Below are 15,543 nucleotides of genomic sequence, written 5' to 3' on the forward strand. Positions count from 1 at the left end.
CCATTGGCAAATTATCTCATTTACCTTCTCAAATTAAGGATAAATACACTTAATTTAAGACATTTTTACTTATTTCTAGATTGTTTTTGCAGTGTACCAGAGCAATAATATTTGCACTGGAAAAACGATCTAGAAATAACAAAAAATATCTTAAATTAAGTGTATTTATCCTTAATTTGAGTAGGTAATTGAGATGGTTTGCCAATATAATGAGTATTTTTAATCTTAAAATAAGATAATTAGATAATATGCACTTGAAATAAGTCAATGCAATTGTGTTTTCTTATTTTAAGTGTAAATTGTCTTGTTCCATTGGCAAGATGTCTCTTTTACCTCCTCAATCCAAGAACAAATGCACTAATTTTAAGAAAAAATGACTTATCTAGATTTCTATTTTTTCCAGTGTGGACTTAAAGGCTCCAGACTTGTTTGCTTCCAAACTGCCCTTTTATTCATCCGTGTCTGAAAGTTTCCTAATGGGAAGAAAGCAGATTTTAGAAACAGGATTAAAAGGCCGCTTCATAAAGCTGATCACTAAGCCCTTAAATGAGCAGCTTTTTATCATCTATCATCATCGGTGCTTCTTGCATGACTCCTGTCCTGGGCGGGCCTCTCCTGTTGCCATGTTTTTGTTTTTACAAAAACAGTACGGGATTCATTGATAACAGGCCATTTTTTTCTGCTATTCCAGATCAAAAAAACGTCCCTAATTTAAAAACAAAAAGAAAACCAGGGTGGGGTTTTTTGTGGCTTTCTATTCAATTTGGGTAAAAATAAGTAGTGAACAAGTTAATGCTTGCTTGGCAAATATTTCCATGAAATTCACACCAGATATTGAGAACACGTGCTCCACACGCACAAAGAAATCAAAACAAATGATGTCCATCGCTGAAACCATGTTCAATAAAAGAGGTTTTACACACAGGATACTTATTGTACTCATGAAGAAAAGGAAATATAATCCCTGAGGATTTAGAGAGCAATCCTACTCCCATTCCGTGCAAATTAATCTTGGCTTGCTCAGACCTAAATGATGGCCTATAAAATCTTTATTATTGATTTCTCTGTATGTGAGCTTTGTCTGTGTTTTAACTAACATCTGGACTTTATTTCCTCTCAATAGTCCAATTAGCTGCATATTTACTGAGGAAAAACTGTATTTTGAATTTGTGCTAATCAGTTGCAGCTTAGGGGACTTAAATTAGCCCTTAAAATTACTACGGAAACAATTTCATATCCAATGCCAACTTCAGCATCATTACTGTAGAGTCAAGGCACTCACTCACTCACGGAGGATAAAAAGTGCCAAAATTAAATAAATAAATACATGCTTTAAATAAATAATTAAATGTGTCAATAATTAATTAAATGTGGAATTAAATAAATAAATGTGTCATTCATTCATTAAAACCACGTCACTAATATTAAGTGCCACAATTAAATAAATAAATACAGCGATAAACAATTAATTAAATGTGTAATTCATTAAATAAATAAGGAATTAAATATATAAATGTGTCATTAATTTAATAAAATATGTCTTCATTTTATTAAAACAATATATATAATTATTTCAGTGTGCATATAATTATTTCAGTGTGCTGTATTTATTTATTCAAATGTGGCACTTTATATTAGTGACGTGGTTTTAATTAATGAACGACACATGTATTTATTTAATTCCACATTTAATTAATTATTGAGACATTTAATTATTTATTTAATGCTGTATTTATTTATTTAATTTTGGCACTTTTTATCCTCCATACTCACTCACCCTGCTTTTGCAAATAGAAAAAAAAAAAAGTATCCTGGGATCAGCTGAATGAAAACGAGGAGTTTTATTGTTTAAATCAAGAAATGAATCATAGGCATCTAATCAGATACCAGCTTCAGAGACATCAGAAACCATAAAAATATGTCTTACTCCGCACTATTATTGTTTGTTGGCGTCCTGTAGTCTGTCACTTTAGGAAGAATGCCATATCACACACATCAACTGCCTTTTGGTTCACTGGCCCTTGCTTTAACTGTCACCAGGCAAATGTCTGTTTGTGATACTGCCAAGGAGTGGGTGTGTTCTTAGTTTATTCCCTCTAAATGGTTACCCACAGGGAAATCAGGGAAGCTGATAAGTTTCACCCTCTAATTAAACACGACTGTCTGGTCTGATTGCTAAAGCTGCAGCTTATTAAAGCAAACGGCTGAGCTGAGGCAGGAAGCCAGATAAGGGGGGGCCGTGAGAGCTATCTGCGGTCGACCTCGGTGGGATGTTTGCAAGGATTAACTGGAGATTTCTCCCACTATGGCAGATAAATAGAAACCCAGAAGGGAAAGAGTTTACCAGATGGGATAGTTTTGGTGATGTTTATGGAGAAAAACCTGGTTAGCGTTAGCAGCAGGACGACATTTTGACCGTATTGTTAGCTTTCTGATCAAATAGGAAAAGTTGGATGGTAAGTCTCAGAGAAAACGGTCCCAGTATTAATTAAATATCAGTTTATTCTTATAATTCAAGCATAATTACAACATGTAAGTAAATTGAAAGAACAGAAAACAATTAGAAACCAAATCATAAAGTTCTAAAAGACAGAACAATGTTTAGACATTTTCATTAAAGCATTATAAGTCTTGCAACATTAACATTGGGATTATAGTATTGTACATGTTTTCATATAATCTCATCTTTTGTGTTTGAACAAAACAATCGGCACCTAAATGCAGTCCAGATTGAGTCCCCCCCCCTTCATTAGATCTGTCAAACTGATTTTTAAAAACAGTTCCCATAGCACTGAGGGGTTTTCCCAGGAGTTCTCATTCTTGCCGCAGGGTAGCTTTCATCTACACTAGGGTCATGACCTTCAGGGAGGCAGGCTGGAATCGCCGGATCTTCTTCTTCAGGGCTCTGGAAGCTTTGATGCGACAGGCCGAAGGCTCGGGGCGCGGTGGGAGCTGGCGGAGGGGCTGTCCAGCTGCAGTGGGCCCCAACGCTGCCTCAGCCCAAACCATACCTCCCTCCTCCTCATCGTGAATCTCCGGGTCCCCCTCATCCAGGGACAGGCTGCTGTCAGACTCTGAGCAGGACTGGGAGCTCTGACTGGACTCGCTGTCTCCGAAGCGGTTGGTGGTGTTGTCGCTCATCTCGCCTTCGCTGCTTTCAGCAATGGTGGAATGGAACAATGAGGCGCATTCAGCTGAATATTCAGATTCGCACCGGGGTGGGTACTGACTGGTCATGTACATGGGTGCTGGGGGGTACCTGGAGTTAAGACTTTGGAGGAAAGAGTTAGAGGTCATGGCGTAGTGGAAAGGATGCGAGGCTCCCATCCAATGACCTGGCTTGCCACTGATACTGCGGACCATCTGAATGTTCTCTAATGCCCGAGCATGCTGCTCCTTTGAACTCTGGGGTAGAACAAAGGGGGCCTGGTATATATCCGCATCAGATTGCCATTTGGGGCCGGCCTGTCTCCTTTTTCTTTGCTCTACTGGATGCTCATACTCCACGCACTGTGGTCTACGGCTTTTGCCGAGTTTGGAAGAAGCCGGATGCGGTTTAGGGTGGACTTTGTGGGTGATTTTGAGTCCGGGACTGTAGAGACTGGAGTCAGAGCCAGAGCGCTGTCTGTGCTCCTGGGTTTGCCAGGTACTGCCCCTATCGCCGACTTTTCCTTTTCTCGACCTCCTCTGCTCCACCTTGGCGCCCACACTGACTTCCTTGGTTCTTTCACCGGACGAAAAGCTGTGCTGTTGTCTCAACACTCGCGGCTTGTCTGAGCTTTTCCGTTTAAGTTTCACAGCCTTTGTTTTACGGTCTGCTTGTCTAACCTTGACCTTCTGAGAGGAGGCTGGGACAAACTTGGCGTGGACAAACTCAGGTGAGCGCGTGTGAATGGCCTGGACCTCACAGCTTGGACTGTCCTGTGTGCTTAAAGGCTGAACAACAGCTGGTCTTTGCCAGGGAGTCTTCCTCATCTCTGGAGCATCTCCGTACTTTTTATCAGACTGATTCCTTGGTAAACTTGTGTTTTCAGTTTGTTGTCTTTCCTTCTTCTTTAGGGTTTGGTACGCAACCTCATCAGAGCTGTACTCCTTTGTGGCAGCACGATAGGAGTACCTGCAGTGAACTTCTGGTGCTCTCTGTGACTCATTGCTTTTTCTATCTGTAGACTCTTGGCTGGAGTAATTCATGCAGTGCTTCATCTGGTCAATGTTTTCTGCAATATCATTGGTTTTGGTTTGGGGTGGAGTCAGACTAAGCTCATGTTTTAAGGCCACTTCAAATGACATATTTTCAGCTGGCTTCCTGTGACGGCCACCCTGTGTCTCCACAGTTTCTGCAACTGCATTAAATTGGGCTTTGCTCAAGTTGCGCTGGAGCAGCATGTCAATGTAACCCATGGTTTTGTCTTTGTAAGCCATTTGGAGAGAGTCGAAACCAAAGGCTGAGGCTCCCTGGCCCTCTAGGAGTGCCGTTGTCCCGTCTTCAACCCCAGGGAAAAAGATTGGGCTCTGGAGAGCCACGGCATGCAGGGGACTGGGGTACTGGTAGACTTCAGCCCCACCACAGGACTCCAGATTGCGCTGGAATTTGGGGTCCACGGGGGAGGTCTTCTGTTTTGGACACATCGGGGGTTTCTTCGCCTCCGCAGATCTGAAGCAGCCCAATCCTTGAGCCATTACTCTCTCAAGATCACCTGATACAGACAAAAACAGTCATCAACTTTTGACTCCCTTCATGAAGCCTATGTTATTAGGCAGTAAAATATGTGTTGAGATACTGAGTAAATAATGTAAATAATGTGTTATTACCTGTTGACACCGGTCTCGGCCGTGTCTGATCCGTGCCTGCTGCGCTCGCTCGGATCCTGCTGCTGCCAAGATGGAGGCCTGTGGCTCTTGCGGGGCTGGGCTGGCCAGGGCTCTCATCAGCGGAGCGCCGACAGCAAACATCAGCCTGCGGTGGGGGGCTAATGTGACAGCTGGTTGGGCTCAGGGGGATGAGGCTCGTTTGGGAGGATGACAGACACTCGCTGTACACAGAAGTGCAGGAGTTGGACCGGGAGCAAGATCCACCATCGCTGAGCTCGTAGAAACCTGGAGAGAGCAGGAACCATTTCCAAGACTGGGCGTTTAGTGGGATCATGTGAATGGTAACTCTTAGCAGGATCTCTAATTGGTAGTTAAGTGTGCGTCATTGTACTCTGTGAAGGACACACCTGAGCTGGGCCTGCTGTCAGTCTCCAGTTGATCAGCGGAGGCTTTGCTCACATCCAACCGTAGCTCACTGATCTGCTGGTCCAGCTGCTGCAGGTGAGTCTTCAGGCCAACGTCCTGCTTCCGTAGACGAGACTGGAAAAAATGGAGAGAGAGAGAGAGCTTTTAAAGGTGAGAGTGACGTAATATACAGCCCTGCCATAGAGGAGGGCAAACTAGAGATTCAAAATATATCAAAACACTGTCATCCTTAATATAAATATCTGCAGAATATCTCAGTAATGAAAGACACCTGAGTGGGTGAAAGATGATGATGATGTGGCTTATTCACAGCCTGTATCTCTGTCACCATATAAACATTTTGCAACTGTATTTCTTAGACTATTATAGAACCTAATTAATGCTTTTAAATGCTTTGGGAATTATTTACAATCTATTATTTACATTTGCAAATACCGTATATAATGTAATGAGTGGGACGTAATTGGCACCAGTGAACCAGAGGAGAGCTCTGATGTAACATGGTTTACCTTCTACTTTTGTAGCTCTGCTTAGGGCTGAAACAATTAATCGCTATTAATCGATTATTCAAATAATCGTCAACTAATTTACTTCTCGATTAACTGTCAACTGGAGGATAGAGACTCTAAAACACGCCTTTAGAGGACAGAGCGACCAAATTCCAGTAGTTATTAGATCAAAATTGTAAAAAAAATTATATACATCTACATATTTTAAATTTAAGATAGAGAAAAACATTTTCATCTGTCAACAAGCTCTACACTTTCCTTCTTTAAGGAAATCTTTTTCTATCCGATTATTAATTGATTAATAGAAAAAATAATCAACGGATTATATGATTAACTAAAGGAGTTAGTTTGTTATTTGGCCTATTCAAGGAACCACGTTTTAATTTCATTTTAGATGCAAAAAAACAAACAAAAAGACCTTTTTTGGCTCTGTCAGAATCTGCGATCATAATCTAGGAGATTTCATAAGAGTAAACAGTAGGGATGGGAATCGAAAACCGGTTCCTGTTCAGAACCGGTTCCGTATTTTTCGATTCCATGGCATCGTTTGGCAGCTCGCTGAATGATTCTTTTTTCGATTCCCGCAGCACCAGAGCCGAGAGCGCCGGCTCTGGGGAGCACGACTTACGTCACGTTTTTTACGTAAGTTACGCAACTTACGCAAGTTACGCAAGTTACGCAAGTTGGAAGAACTATTCGAGGAGGAAGACAACGTGCTGCGGTCACTTTGTGAATCAAAGCCCCGTCTTTCCTTAGCCCAGAGGGTAGATCAGGAAATCCAGCTCTATAAAAGCTTGCCCTCCATCCCCTGCAGGGATAGCGCCACACTGTGGTGGTGGAACAAGCAAGATACGCTGCCCTTGCTATCTGACTGGCTGAAAACTACCTCTGTGTGCAGGCTTCCTCCACCCCATCTGAGAGGGTGTTCTCCACGGCTGGAGACACCATAAGCGCTGAAAGATCCCGTATCCTTCCAGAAAAAGCAGATATGCTCATCTTTCTGCAAAAGAACTGTTAATTTTCCATACTACTGTTTTATAATTAGTATTTTTTGTTATTTAAAATAGGTTATTATCCCATCATTTGTTATTAGACATTGTTGGTTATTAAGTTTGTTCTTGTATTCATTTTTCATTTAAACACAGATGTTACTCCAGTTTCACATTTCCTGTGGACATCTTGATCTTTTTGAGTTTGTAAGATTGTGCAATAGTTAAGTAAACAAAGTTGATTCTGATAATCAAACTGTTTGTTCTCCTTTTTCCCCCAAATTGGAATCGAAAAAAGAATCGATTAAGAATCGAATCGTTTCATAGAATCGAAAAGGGAATCGGAATCGTGAAAATCTTTTCAATTCCCAACCCTAGTAAACAGGCCCAAACAAGTTACCCCATCCCCCATGATGCTATCTTTAATTCTTTATTACTTGTTAAGAAACTTAGCAAAAAGAGCAAAAAACTAACATACATTGTTATGATACATGTATACTTTTAATACTTGTTTAGTTGTATGAATGGAGAGAAATGAGGAGCAAAATGGCAACGGATGAGATCAGATCAGCGGCTCAAGTGGTAAGTCACCCGTCCGGCAAACAGGAAGCCGGCTGGGGGGGGAGGAGCTGCCACTGTGGGTCCTTAGGCAAGACCCTTCACGCTAATGCCTGCTTAGTAGAGTGGCGGCCTAGCGGTTAAGGCATAGAGGTTGGAATCCAGAGGTTAACCCCACCCCGGGAGCCGTACAATGGCAGCCCACTGCTCCTTAAAGGTGCAGAGAGTTCATTTCGTTGTTCTTTACTTGTGACAGTGTAATGACAATAAAAGCTGGAATAAATAGAATAGGTGGATGATAGTGAGGTTTCTAAAAACTCATTTCAGCCCAATCAGACGACTCAAACTACAGAAATGGGTTCACTAAAGGAGGATAAAGTGTTTTCCAACTTGAATAATTCAATTTTTGAGGAAAAATAAGACATAAAAACCTCACATCCTTCAATCAGCCAAGCAGTTCTGCTGTAATGGAGTCAGGTTGGCGTGTTTCTAGGAAAGCTTGGGATTTACTGAGGGGTTCCTTGTTATACAACATGTGAGGACCACTGCTCTAATGTACTGCAATGAAGAAACCAAAACAGCTCCGCTGTGGCTGATGATTAACCCCAGCAGGACATGGGGGAGCATGGAAGAGGCACTGGTGGGTAACTCATTCCCCCCCCACAGTGAAGGCCTGGCCATTGTGTAAACTAGCAAAAGAGGAAAAGCTTGGTAGGAAGGGGGGGTTAAGCACTGCAGGGGAGGTACTGTTACAGCAGACCTTCAAACTACATCTGATACTTACTTCCTGCCATTTGCACTATTTCTAGTCTTTTAAAATCTCCAGATTAGGTGAATTGTGCAGATGGGAGCCCGGCTTGCACAAACACAAGAGATAATTTGAACCTTATGTTGCCCATGCACTCCATGACACATCCTTTGATGCATCTGCCCGGTTCTTCCCTAGATGTCAAGCATAGCACATTAATCCCTGCGCTTCCCTTGAATGATTTTACCAGCTACATGGAAAAAGCTTGTCATGGAAAACTAAACAGAGCCAGCTGTCTGCAGCACTCAGGAGGGCCTCCAAGGGATGAGATTCTCCCCTCATTCACTGCAGAAAAATCCACATTTGTTGTTATTTCCTGGCATTTAGTGGTTAATGATTGAGGCTTGCCCTCGTGCACAGGGCGCGCGTGCACGCAGTAACAATTAAGAAGCCCTGTGGGGGCCGCAATGAACCTTGATTTATGACATCTATCCCGCTTCCGACCCCCAGCTGAGCGCATGAAAGTCTTCCTGGTAATAATTGCAGAATGAAGGCGCATGAGCATCAGCTGACACTGTTATTCCAAGGACAAATAAACTATTCAGGGAAAAAGAACAACAACTTTTCTTCTTCTTTATTTTATATATATATATTTTTTTAGACACCAATAAAAATAATGAAACCATTAAAAAAAACTTAATTTGAATGTTTCCAGATTAAAATAAACTCCCTACCAGCTGTTGCTTCAGGGCGGTGAGGGTCTCCTCCAGCCGCTGCTCCTCAGCCTCCACCGGGTCAGCGTGCGGCGCAGAGACCGGCTCCTCCCGGTCCAGCTGCAGAGCCCAGCTCACCATGTCTCTGTGTCGGTCCCTCAGCAGCCGCAGCTCCTGCAGCCCGGCCAGCGCAGCCTGCAGCCGCTCCCGGACCCTGCCGCGGTCTAGCCCGGCCGGTGCGCCCAGCGCCCCCAAGCAGGAGCCCTTCCTGCTCAGCATGCTGCAGAAAGGAGGTGAAATGCTTCAGGAAAAAAGATCCTCTTTGCAGGATGATCGCAGCTCTTATCTTTCAGCTGCCGTTCGCCACCAGTTTGGGTTTTAAACTACCTGCTGGAATAAAATTGGAGCCCGGAGAAGAGTTTGGGCTCCTCCCACATACTGAGGGGCCCTCCTCCTACCAGGGCAACCGGTTTTCAAGGAACATCTGTTTGTAATTTGAAACAGTCTGAGGTTACCTATGTAAAGTATCCCATCTAAATAGAAAAAAATCCGTTTTAATATTTCCCTTCTTATGTCTGCTATCATTTCTCTTTATTCGTAAGCTACATCAATAATTACAGATAAATATCCTTGTCTAAACGAAACACCCTGTTTTTTCCCCCAGTAAATATGAGGAAATCCACGCATAGTAAGAAAAGAATTCTTACTAGAATAGAAAAAAGAGAGAGAATAGAAAAAAGAGAAGAATTTTTAAAATTCTTCTTAAAAGATGCGCCAGTAATTCACGAATAAACACATTTCAGGAGTGCAGAGGAAACATTTTGCACAGGAAGACCAAAGACCTCTCACTGCCTCAGTTACCACGGATAAATGTCTCCCTCTGGTGGACAAACGGAATGCAACAGCTTGTTTTAATGCAGACTCTACCCAACGTTCACTATTATACCGGTTCACTTTTTTAGTGACATCACCAACGTGAATGCATTTTATGGAAGCCCGTTTCCGCCACTCTGTTAAAAAAAATAAAAATAAAAAAATCTAATTTTAATGAGTTACTATCTACGGAAGAGGATTAGGGCCACTGGAAAAAAAAATGTTAACTGATTTTTTTTATTTTATTTCAGTATAGTATGGGAAAAAAAAAGCCCGAATTCTGACTTTAATCTCAGAATTCTGACTTTTTTCTCAGAATTCTGACTTTTTTAAAATCAGAATTCTGACTTTAATCTCAGAATTTTGACTTTTTTATTGTCAGAATTCTGACTTTTTTCTCAGAATTCTAAGATTAAAGTCCGAATTCTGACTTTAATCTCAGAATTCTGACTTTTTTCTCAGAATTCTGACTTTAATCTCAGAATTCTGACTTTAATCTCAGAATTCTGACTTTTTTATTGTCAGAATTCTGACTTTTTTCTCAGAATTCTAAGATTAAAGTCCGAATTCGGACTTTAATCTCAGAATTCTGACTTTTTTCTCAGAATTCTGACTTTTTTATTGTCAGAATTCTGACTTTTTTCTCAGAATTCTAAGATTAAAGTCCGAATTCGGACTTTAATCTCAGAATTCTGACTTTTTTCTCAGAATTCTGACTTTTTTTAAATCAGAATTCTGACTTTAATCTCAGAATTCTGACTTTTTTCTCAGAATTCTGACTTTAATCTCAGAATTCTGACTTTTTTTAAAATCAGAATTCTGACTTTAATCTCAGAATTCTGACTTTTTTCTCAGAATTCTGATTTTAATCTCAGAGTTCTGACTTTTTTCTCAGAATTCTGACTGAATTCTGACAATAAAAAAAGTCAGAATTCTGAGATTAAAGTCAGAATTGACTTTTTTCCAATACTAAATTGAAATAAAATTTTAAAATCAGTAAACTTTTAGTTTTTTTCAGTGGCCCTAATCCTCTTCCGTAACTATCTCATTATAATGAGAAAATTAATTTTTTTAACAGAGTGGCAGAAAGGGGCTTCCAAAGTATTTCATTAGGATTCCATTAATATGGAGAAAATAAATCAGTCAATATTGGTAAATTTGAAGTGAATGAAACAAGAAAATACATTTTCTTTAAATCTTTAAAAAATGGGGGAAAGTGACAACTTTTATAAGGAGCATCTGTGAAATCAAAGGATTGTGAATACAGTTGATGCAGATGGACAGTTTAAAAAAAAAATTTTGTGAGATTTTCAATGTGTTTCTTTTTAATGTAGAAAATATTGGGTACAACACAACTTATTTATGCTTGAGTTTTAAACCAAATCTTAAAAAAAAAAAAACCTTTTCACCATCCAGTTTTTCTGTAGAGTGCTGGTTTTTGATTTTTCATGATAAAAAGAAAGGAAACAACTGTACCCCTAACACTTGCAAATAGTATATTTTTTATCATTTCTCTACGTGTATTTATATGTATTTAAAATATTTTTGGATATATGTTTAAAGTCCGAGGGAAATCATATTTAAATGTCAAATTATTCTGGCTTAAAGATGTATATAAATGTACTCTTTATCACACTATATTGTCCCAAAATGTAGAAAAATTCTTTAAAAAAAATAAAATAAAATAAAAATTAAAAATGAATTCTGTCTTAAAATCTGTGGGGTTTTTTTTTTTGTTATCTTCTGCAGGCCAGTTAGTTATCCGTCAGCCTGAACACCTAAATTTGGCCAATATATATCAACGATCACCTGTCAATCAAATATTTTCGGTCATAGCATCTTGATTGATATATCTCAGCTAATATACGCAACGGTTGAAATCAAAAATCAGATTCCTTTCCCATTGAGTTGCGTCCCAGTGTTCACGGGGATGGACGTCTGTGTCTTCAGCAGGCGTAGAGCTAACAGAACTGGCAGCATTGCGAGGCAAGGGCTCAAACATGTACGGCTGGAAGCCTTCTACACCAAACCAAGCTTCTGCCGCCCTGGCGTCCTCTTCCACAACATCTTCGTCCCCGCTTTCCTCCTCTAAACTGGTTCCACGCCGAGGACAAGGGCAGACTGCAGGGTGTCATCCAGTCTGCAGAGAAGGTGATTGGCTGCAATCTTCCATCTCTCCAGGATCTATATACCTCCAGGACTCTGAGGCATGCAGGGAAGGTTGTAGCTGATCCCATCCACAAACTATTTCAGTCAGTTCCATCTGGCGGGACGCTGCGGTACGTTCAATTCAATCCAGTTTATTTCTATAGCGCCAATTCACAGCACATGTCATCTTAAGGGACTTCAGGGACTACAGTTCACCAGATGATCCAGTCAGATTGATTTAAAATTTTTGAACTAAGGAGAACTAGTTGATTGCATCAACTCATTGACTCGAATGCAATCCCCCACAATAAGCATGCTTGTAGCGACAGTGGAGAGGAAAAACTCCCTTTTAACAGGAAGAAACCTCCAGCAGAACCAGGCTCAGTGTGAGCGGCCATCTGCTGAGGCCGACTGGGGTTCAAGGAGACAGAAGCAGAGATATAAAAGATATATAAAGGCGGCCCCGTCCAGGAAACACAAAGCCAGGCAGACGAGCTCCGACCCAGCTCCCATGTCAGAGGAGAAACAGGACTACACTGGAAAAACAGACCGATCTATAAACAAACTAAATGCAATGTAAAGGCAGTATCAGGCATATTGAATACATCACAACAAATTATAAAGTTTAAATAAATTACAAACCAAATATTTTCTTATACTCCTAAAATTATCTATTGCATCTAAAAATCAACCGGTAAAAAATATGGATGGAAATTTCCAATTCTTCCCTGCTGTCTCTGTTATCAGCCATTTTATCTGTAGTCATCTTTTTTACTGGAAGACAAAACAAAACAACAAAAATAGTCTGAAAAATGTATTATCATTGTCATGGTTCCATTAAATATGAACTTACACTAAAGGATGTCACAAGTACTTTCAAGTATGTCTGTGCCGCTAAATTTCACGGATGTTTGCAGCCAAACAACAATGTGACTCATAGGTTCAGTATTTGTGTTTTTTCCGGCTGAGCGGTCGCTCATCTATCTGAAGCGAATGAGGCACTTGTTTTCAATGTCAACAATCTGATAGCAAATAAAACAAAGGCGCGACCGAGCGCTCACCTAAAGATGAGGCCTCATGCTTCACATTCACTTTCCCTGAGTAGCGTCTCACAGGTTGGGAGGCCTTTTTGTGACTATCTGCTTCTTTTTGCAAGGAAGAACTAAAATACCTGAAAAGATTCACACCTGTGGGAGCAGATAAGGTGAATAAGGTATTTAAGATTCAGGTATTATCTTCTTTTCTGGGATTATGAGGACTACGCCCAGAGCTGAATGTATCTCAGTGATGCAGCGTGGGAAGTTGCTGTGGAAGGAACTGATTCTGTGAGCAGATGTGCTTCCTGCTGATAATAAAAAACACAATCAAAAGATGGTTGATATATGCCACATCAAAAAGGAATCCTTGGTGGGTTCTGGGTGGACATCATTTGTATTTCACTCTAAAACATGCAGCAGTTTGAGTGGTGAAACTTAAGCTTTTTGGTTTCTTGCTTCTCTGCAAGGAAGAAAGCTAAAACCTGTGCTTATGTAGCACTTTTTCAAGTCAGGAGACTTGACCAAAGCGCTTTACACTACATTCATTTATTCATTCAACCATTCACACACACGCTGATGGTGGTAAAATACATTGTAGCCACAGCTGCCCTGGGGCTCACTGACAGAAGCGAGGCTGCCGTGCACTGGCGCCACCGGGCCCTCTGACCACCATCGTTAGGTAATGTAGGTGAAGCGTCTAGCCCAAGGACACAACGACACTGAAAGCCAGACCCGTGGCTTGAACCGACAACCCTCCGGTTGGAGTGCAAACTTCTGCACCCGATGCTACTGTTGCCCCTCAAGACACCATAAATTATGACTTTATTGCAGCCACTGTTCTAAAAACATTAAAGACAAAGTCCAGTCAGGAAGGAATAATCAATGGGTCATTATCTATACCTTAAACTAATACGTTTACACTGATTTAATGAATTAAGCTTTAATCACAAAAAAATAAAAATAATAATTTTCGTCTCGATCACTGAGTCCGGGAGCGGCCATTTCTCCATTCTCGGCGCTTTACAAGAAAAATCAATGGGAACTACTAGACACATCTGCAATCAACAACAATTATTGAAGATTTCCAGGACTTCACCATTGAAATTCACCAGAGCTATAGTGAAACTGACAATGCCCACGTGCATGGCAGTTGGATGTGAAATGAATTTAGTATTTATCAAAAAATAAAAACGTTAAAGCGTTAAAAACTAGGGATGCACGATGTTGGGATTTTGGCCGATATCCGATATGCCGATATTTTAAAACTCATGTAGCCGATAACCGATATCGATACTGATGTTAAAGCTGGACAAAAATAAGTAGTCATTGAAAATAGCAGTTTTGTTATCCATTTCTGACACTTTGAAAAATAATATACTCAAATATATTTTCATATACTGATATCAAATAGATTTTTAAAAACACGGTATCGATCTATTTTACTTTCAAAATGTTGGGAAATTTCATTGTTCTGTTACAAACTCTCGTGATATTTTGCAAATTCTTGTGAGATTTTGTTAGTAAAATAGATCGATACCGCGTCAATATATCAACATATAAAAATATGGCAAAATTTCTTGAATTTTCGGGGGATTTCGTAGCATAACGATGACGTATAGCAATATTTCATTAGTAAAAGAGATTGATATGGTGTTTTTAAATGGCAATATATCAGCATATGAAGATATTGTGATATTTTAATGTATCAATATTTTTTCCCTCGTCTTTAGAAGTTTTTAAGTCTGTAAAAAAGAAGTTTTTGAGGAAGAAGAAGTAGTACATAATTTTTTTTTTAGACTTTAGAAACTCAGAAGCTGATCAAATATCGGGTTAAATATCGGTGGGGTGGCCGATGTCCGATATTCAGTTTTAAGGCCGATACCGATAGGGGGCCGATTATATTGTGCATCCCTATTAAAAACAACACTTTTTTTTTTACTGTATCAAATGCAGCGTAAAAAAAATAAAATCGATAATATTTGTTGCAATCACTGAGTCTGGGAGCTCCAATTTCTGCCCAAATATAGTAACCCCTCCCTCCTGCCATCTTCCAGCAGTGACGTCACGGTGCGGTAAGCCTAGCGCCATTCTCCCCGCTTTACAAGCTAAATCAATGGGAACTACTAGACACATCTGCAATCAACAACAATTATTGAAGATTTCCAGAGGACTTCACTATTGAAATTCACCAGAGCTATAGTGAAACTGACAATGCCCACGTGCATGGCAGCTGGATGCTGGAATACAACGGGTAAATTTGAAATTTTATAGTTATTCCACCTTTCCGATTCCTGATCCTCCACGGACAGGTTGGTCGTTGGATCGCCAACATGAAGAGGGAGGATTTGCCATCGAACTTCTGGCCAGAGAAAAACCCCGTAATATGTAGCCAACATTTGGAAGAAGAATGTTTTCAAGATGACTTGGATAATAGCGCGTTGTGACAAACACCAGATACAGCACTGGGACTTGATCAACAGCCGATACCGCACCGTGACGTCACAAACCAGTAGGTGGCAGTAGTGTTCTTTGACAAACATGGAGGCCTCCAGTAAAGCACATTCACATGAAAACTATTCTTCATTAAAAACACTTATCATTTATTGAACAGTATGTAATAATTTATATTTAAAATACTTCTAGAAGTTTGAACTCTGAATATGACCGGATTTCTCCTTTAATGTTCTTTGAATATTTTCACCTGTTCTCATATTAAAATGTAATTTTCAA

At 40.3% G+C, this 15,543-nt stretch overlaps 1 protein-coding gene across 1 annotated transcript; it reads right to left on the bottom strand.

Annotated features, from left to right (window-relative positions):
* Positions 1-2,484: 2,484 nt before the first annotated feature.
* dact2 (dishevelled-binding antagonist of beta-catenin 2) lies at positions 2,485-9,140 on the bottom strand. Its single transcript, XM_038281415.1, has 4 exons — positions 8,777-9,140; positions 5,220-5,352; positions 4,813-5,097; positions 2,485-4,697 (listed from the first exon to the last, which is right to left on the bottom strand). Exons 1-4 carry the CDS (start codon positions 9,032-9,034, stop codon positions 2,842-2,844), a joined length of 2,532 nt encoding a protein of 843 aa, XP_038137343.1. The 5' UTR covers positions 9,035-9,140; the 3' UTR covers positions 2,485-2,841.
* Between the last annotated feature and the right edge of the window lie 6,403 nt (positions 9,141-15,543).

Source organism: Cyprinodon tularosa, unplaced genomic scaffold (assembly GCF_016077235.1).
Source record: "Cyprinodon tularosa strain WSP-4 unplaced genomic scaffold, ASM1607723v1 ctg170, whole genome shotgun sequence".
Classification (NCBI taxonomy): Eukaryota; Metazoa; Chordata; class Actinopteri; order Cyprinodontiformes; family Cyprinodontidae; genus Cyprinodon; species Cyprinodon tularosa.

Coding starts and splice junctions, on each gene's coding strand:
- dact2 (XM_038281415.1), bottom strand. CDS start 9,034: ATGCTGAGCAGGAAGGGCTCCTGCTTGGGGGCGCTGGGCGCACCGGCC. Junction 5,353..8,776: donor CCGCCCTGAAGCAACAGCTG/GTAGGGAGTTTA, acceptor CATTTTTTCCAG/TCTCGTCTACGGAAGCAGGA. Junction 5,098..5,219: donor TGACAGCAGGCCCAGCTCAG/GTGTGTCCTTCA, acceptor TGCTCTCTCCAG/GTTTCTACGAGCTCAGCGAT.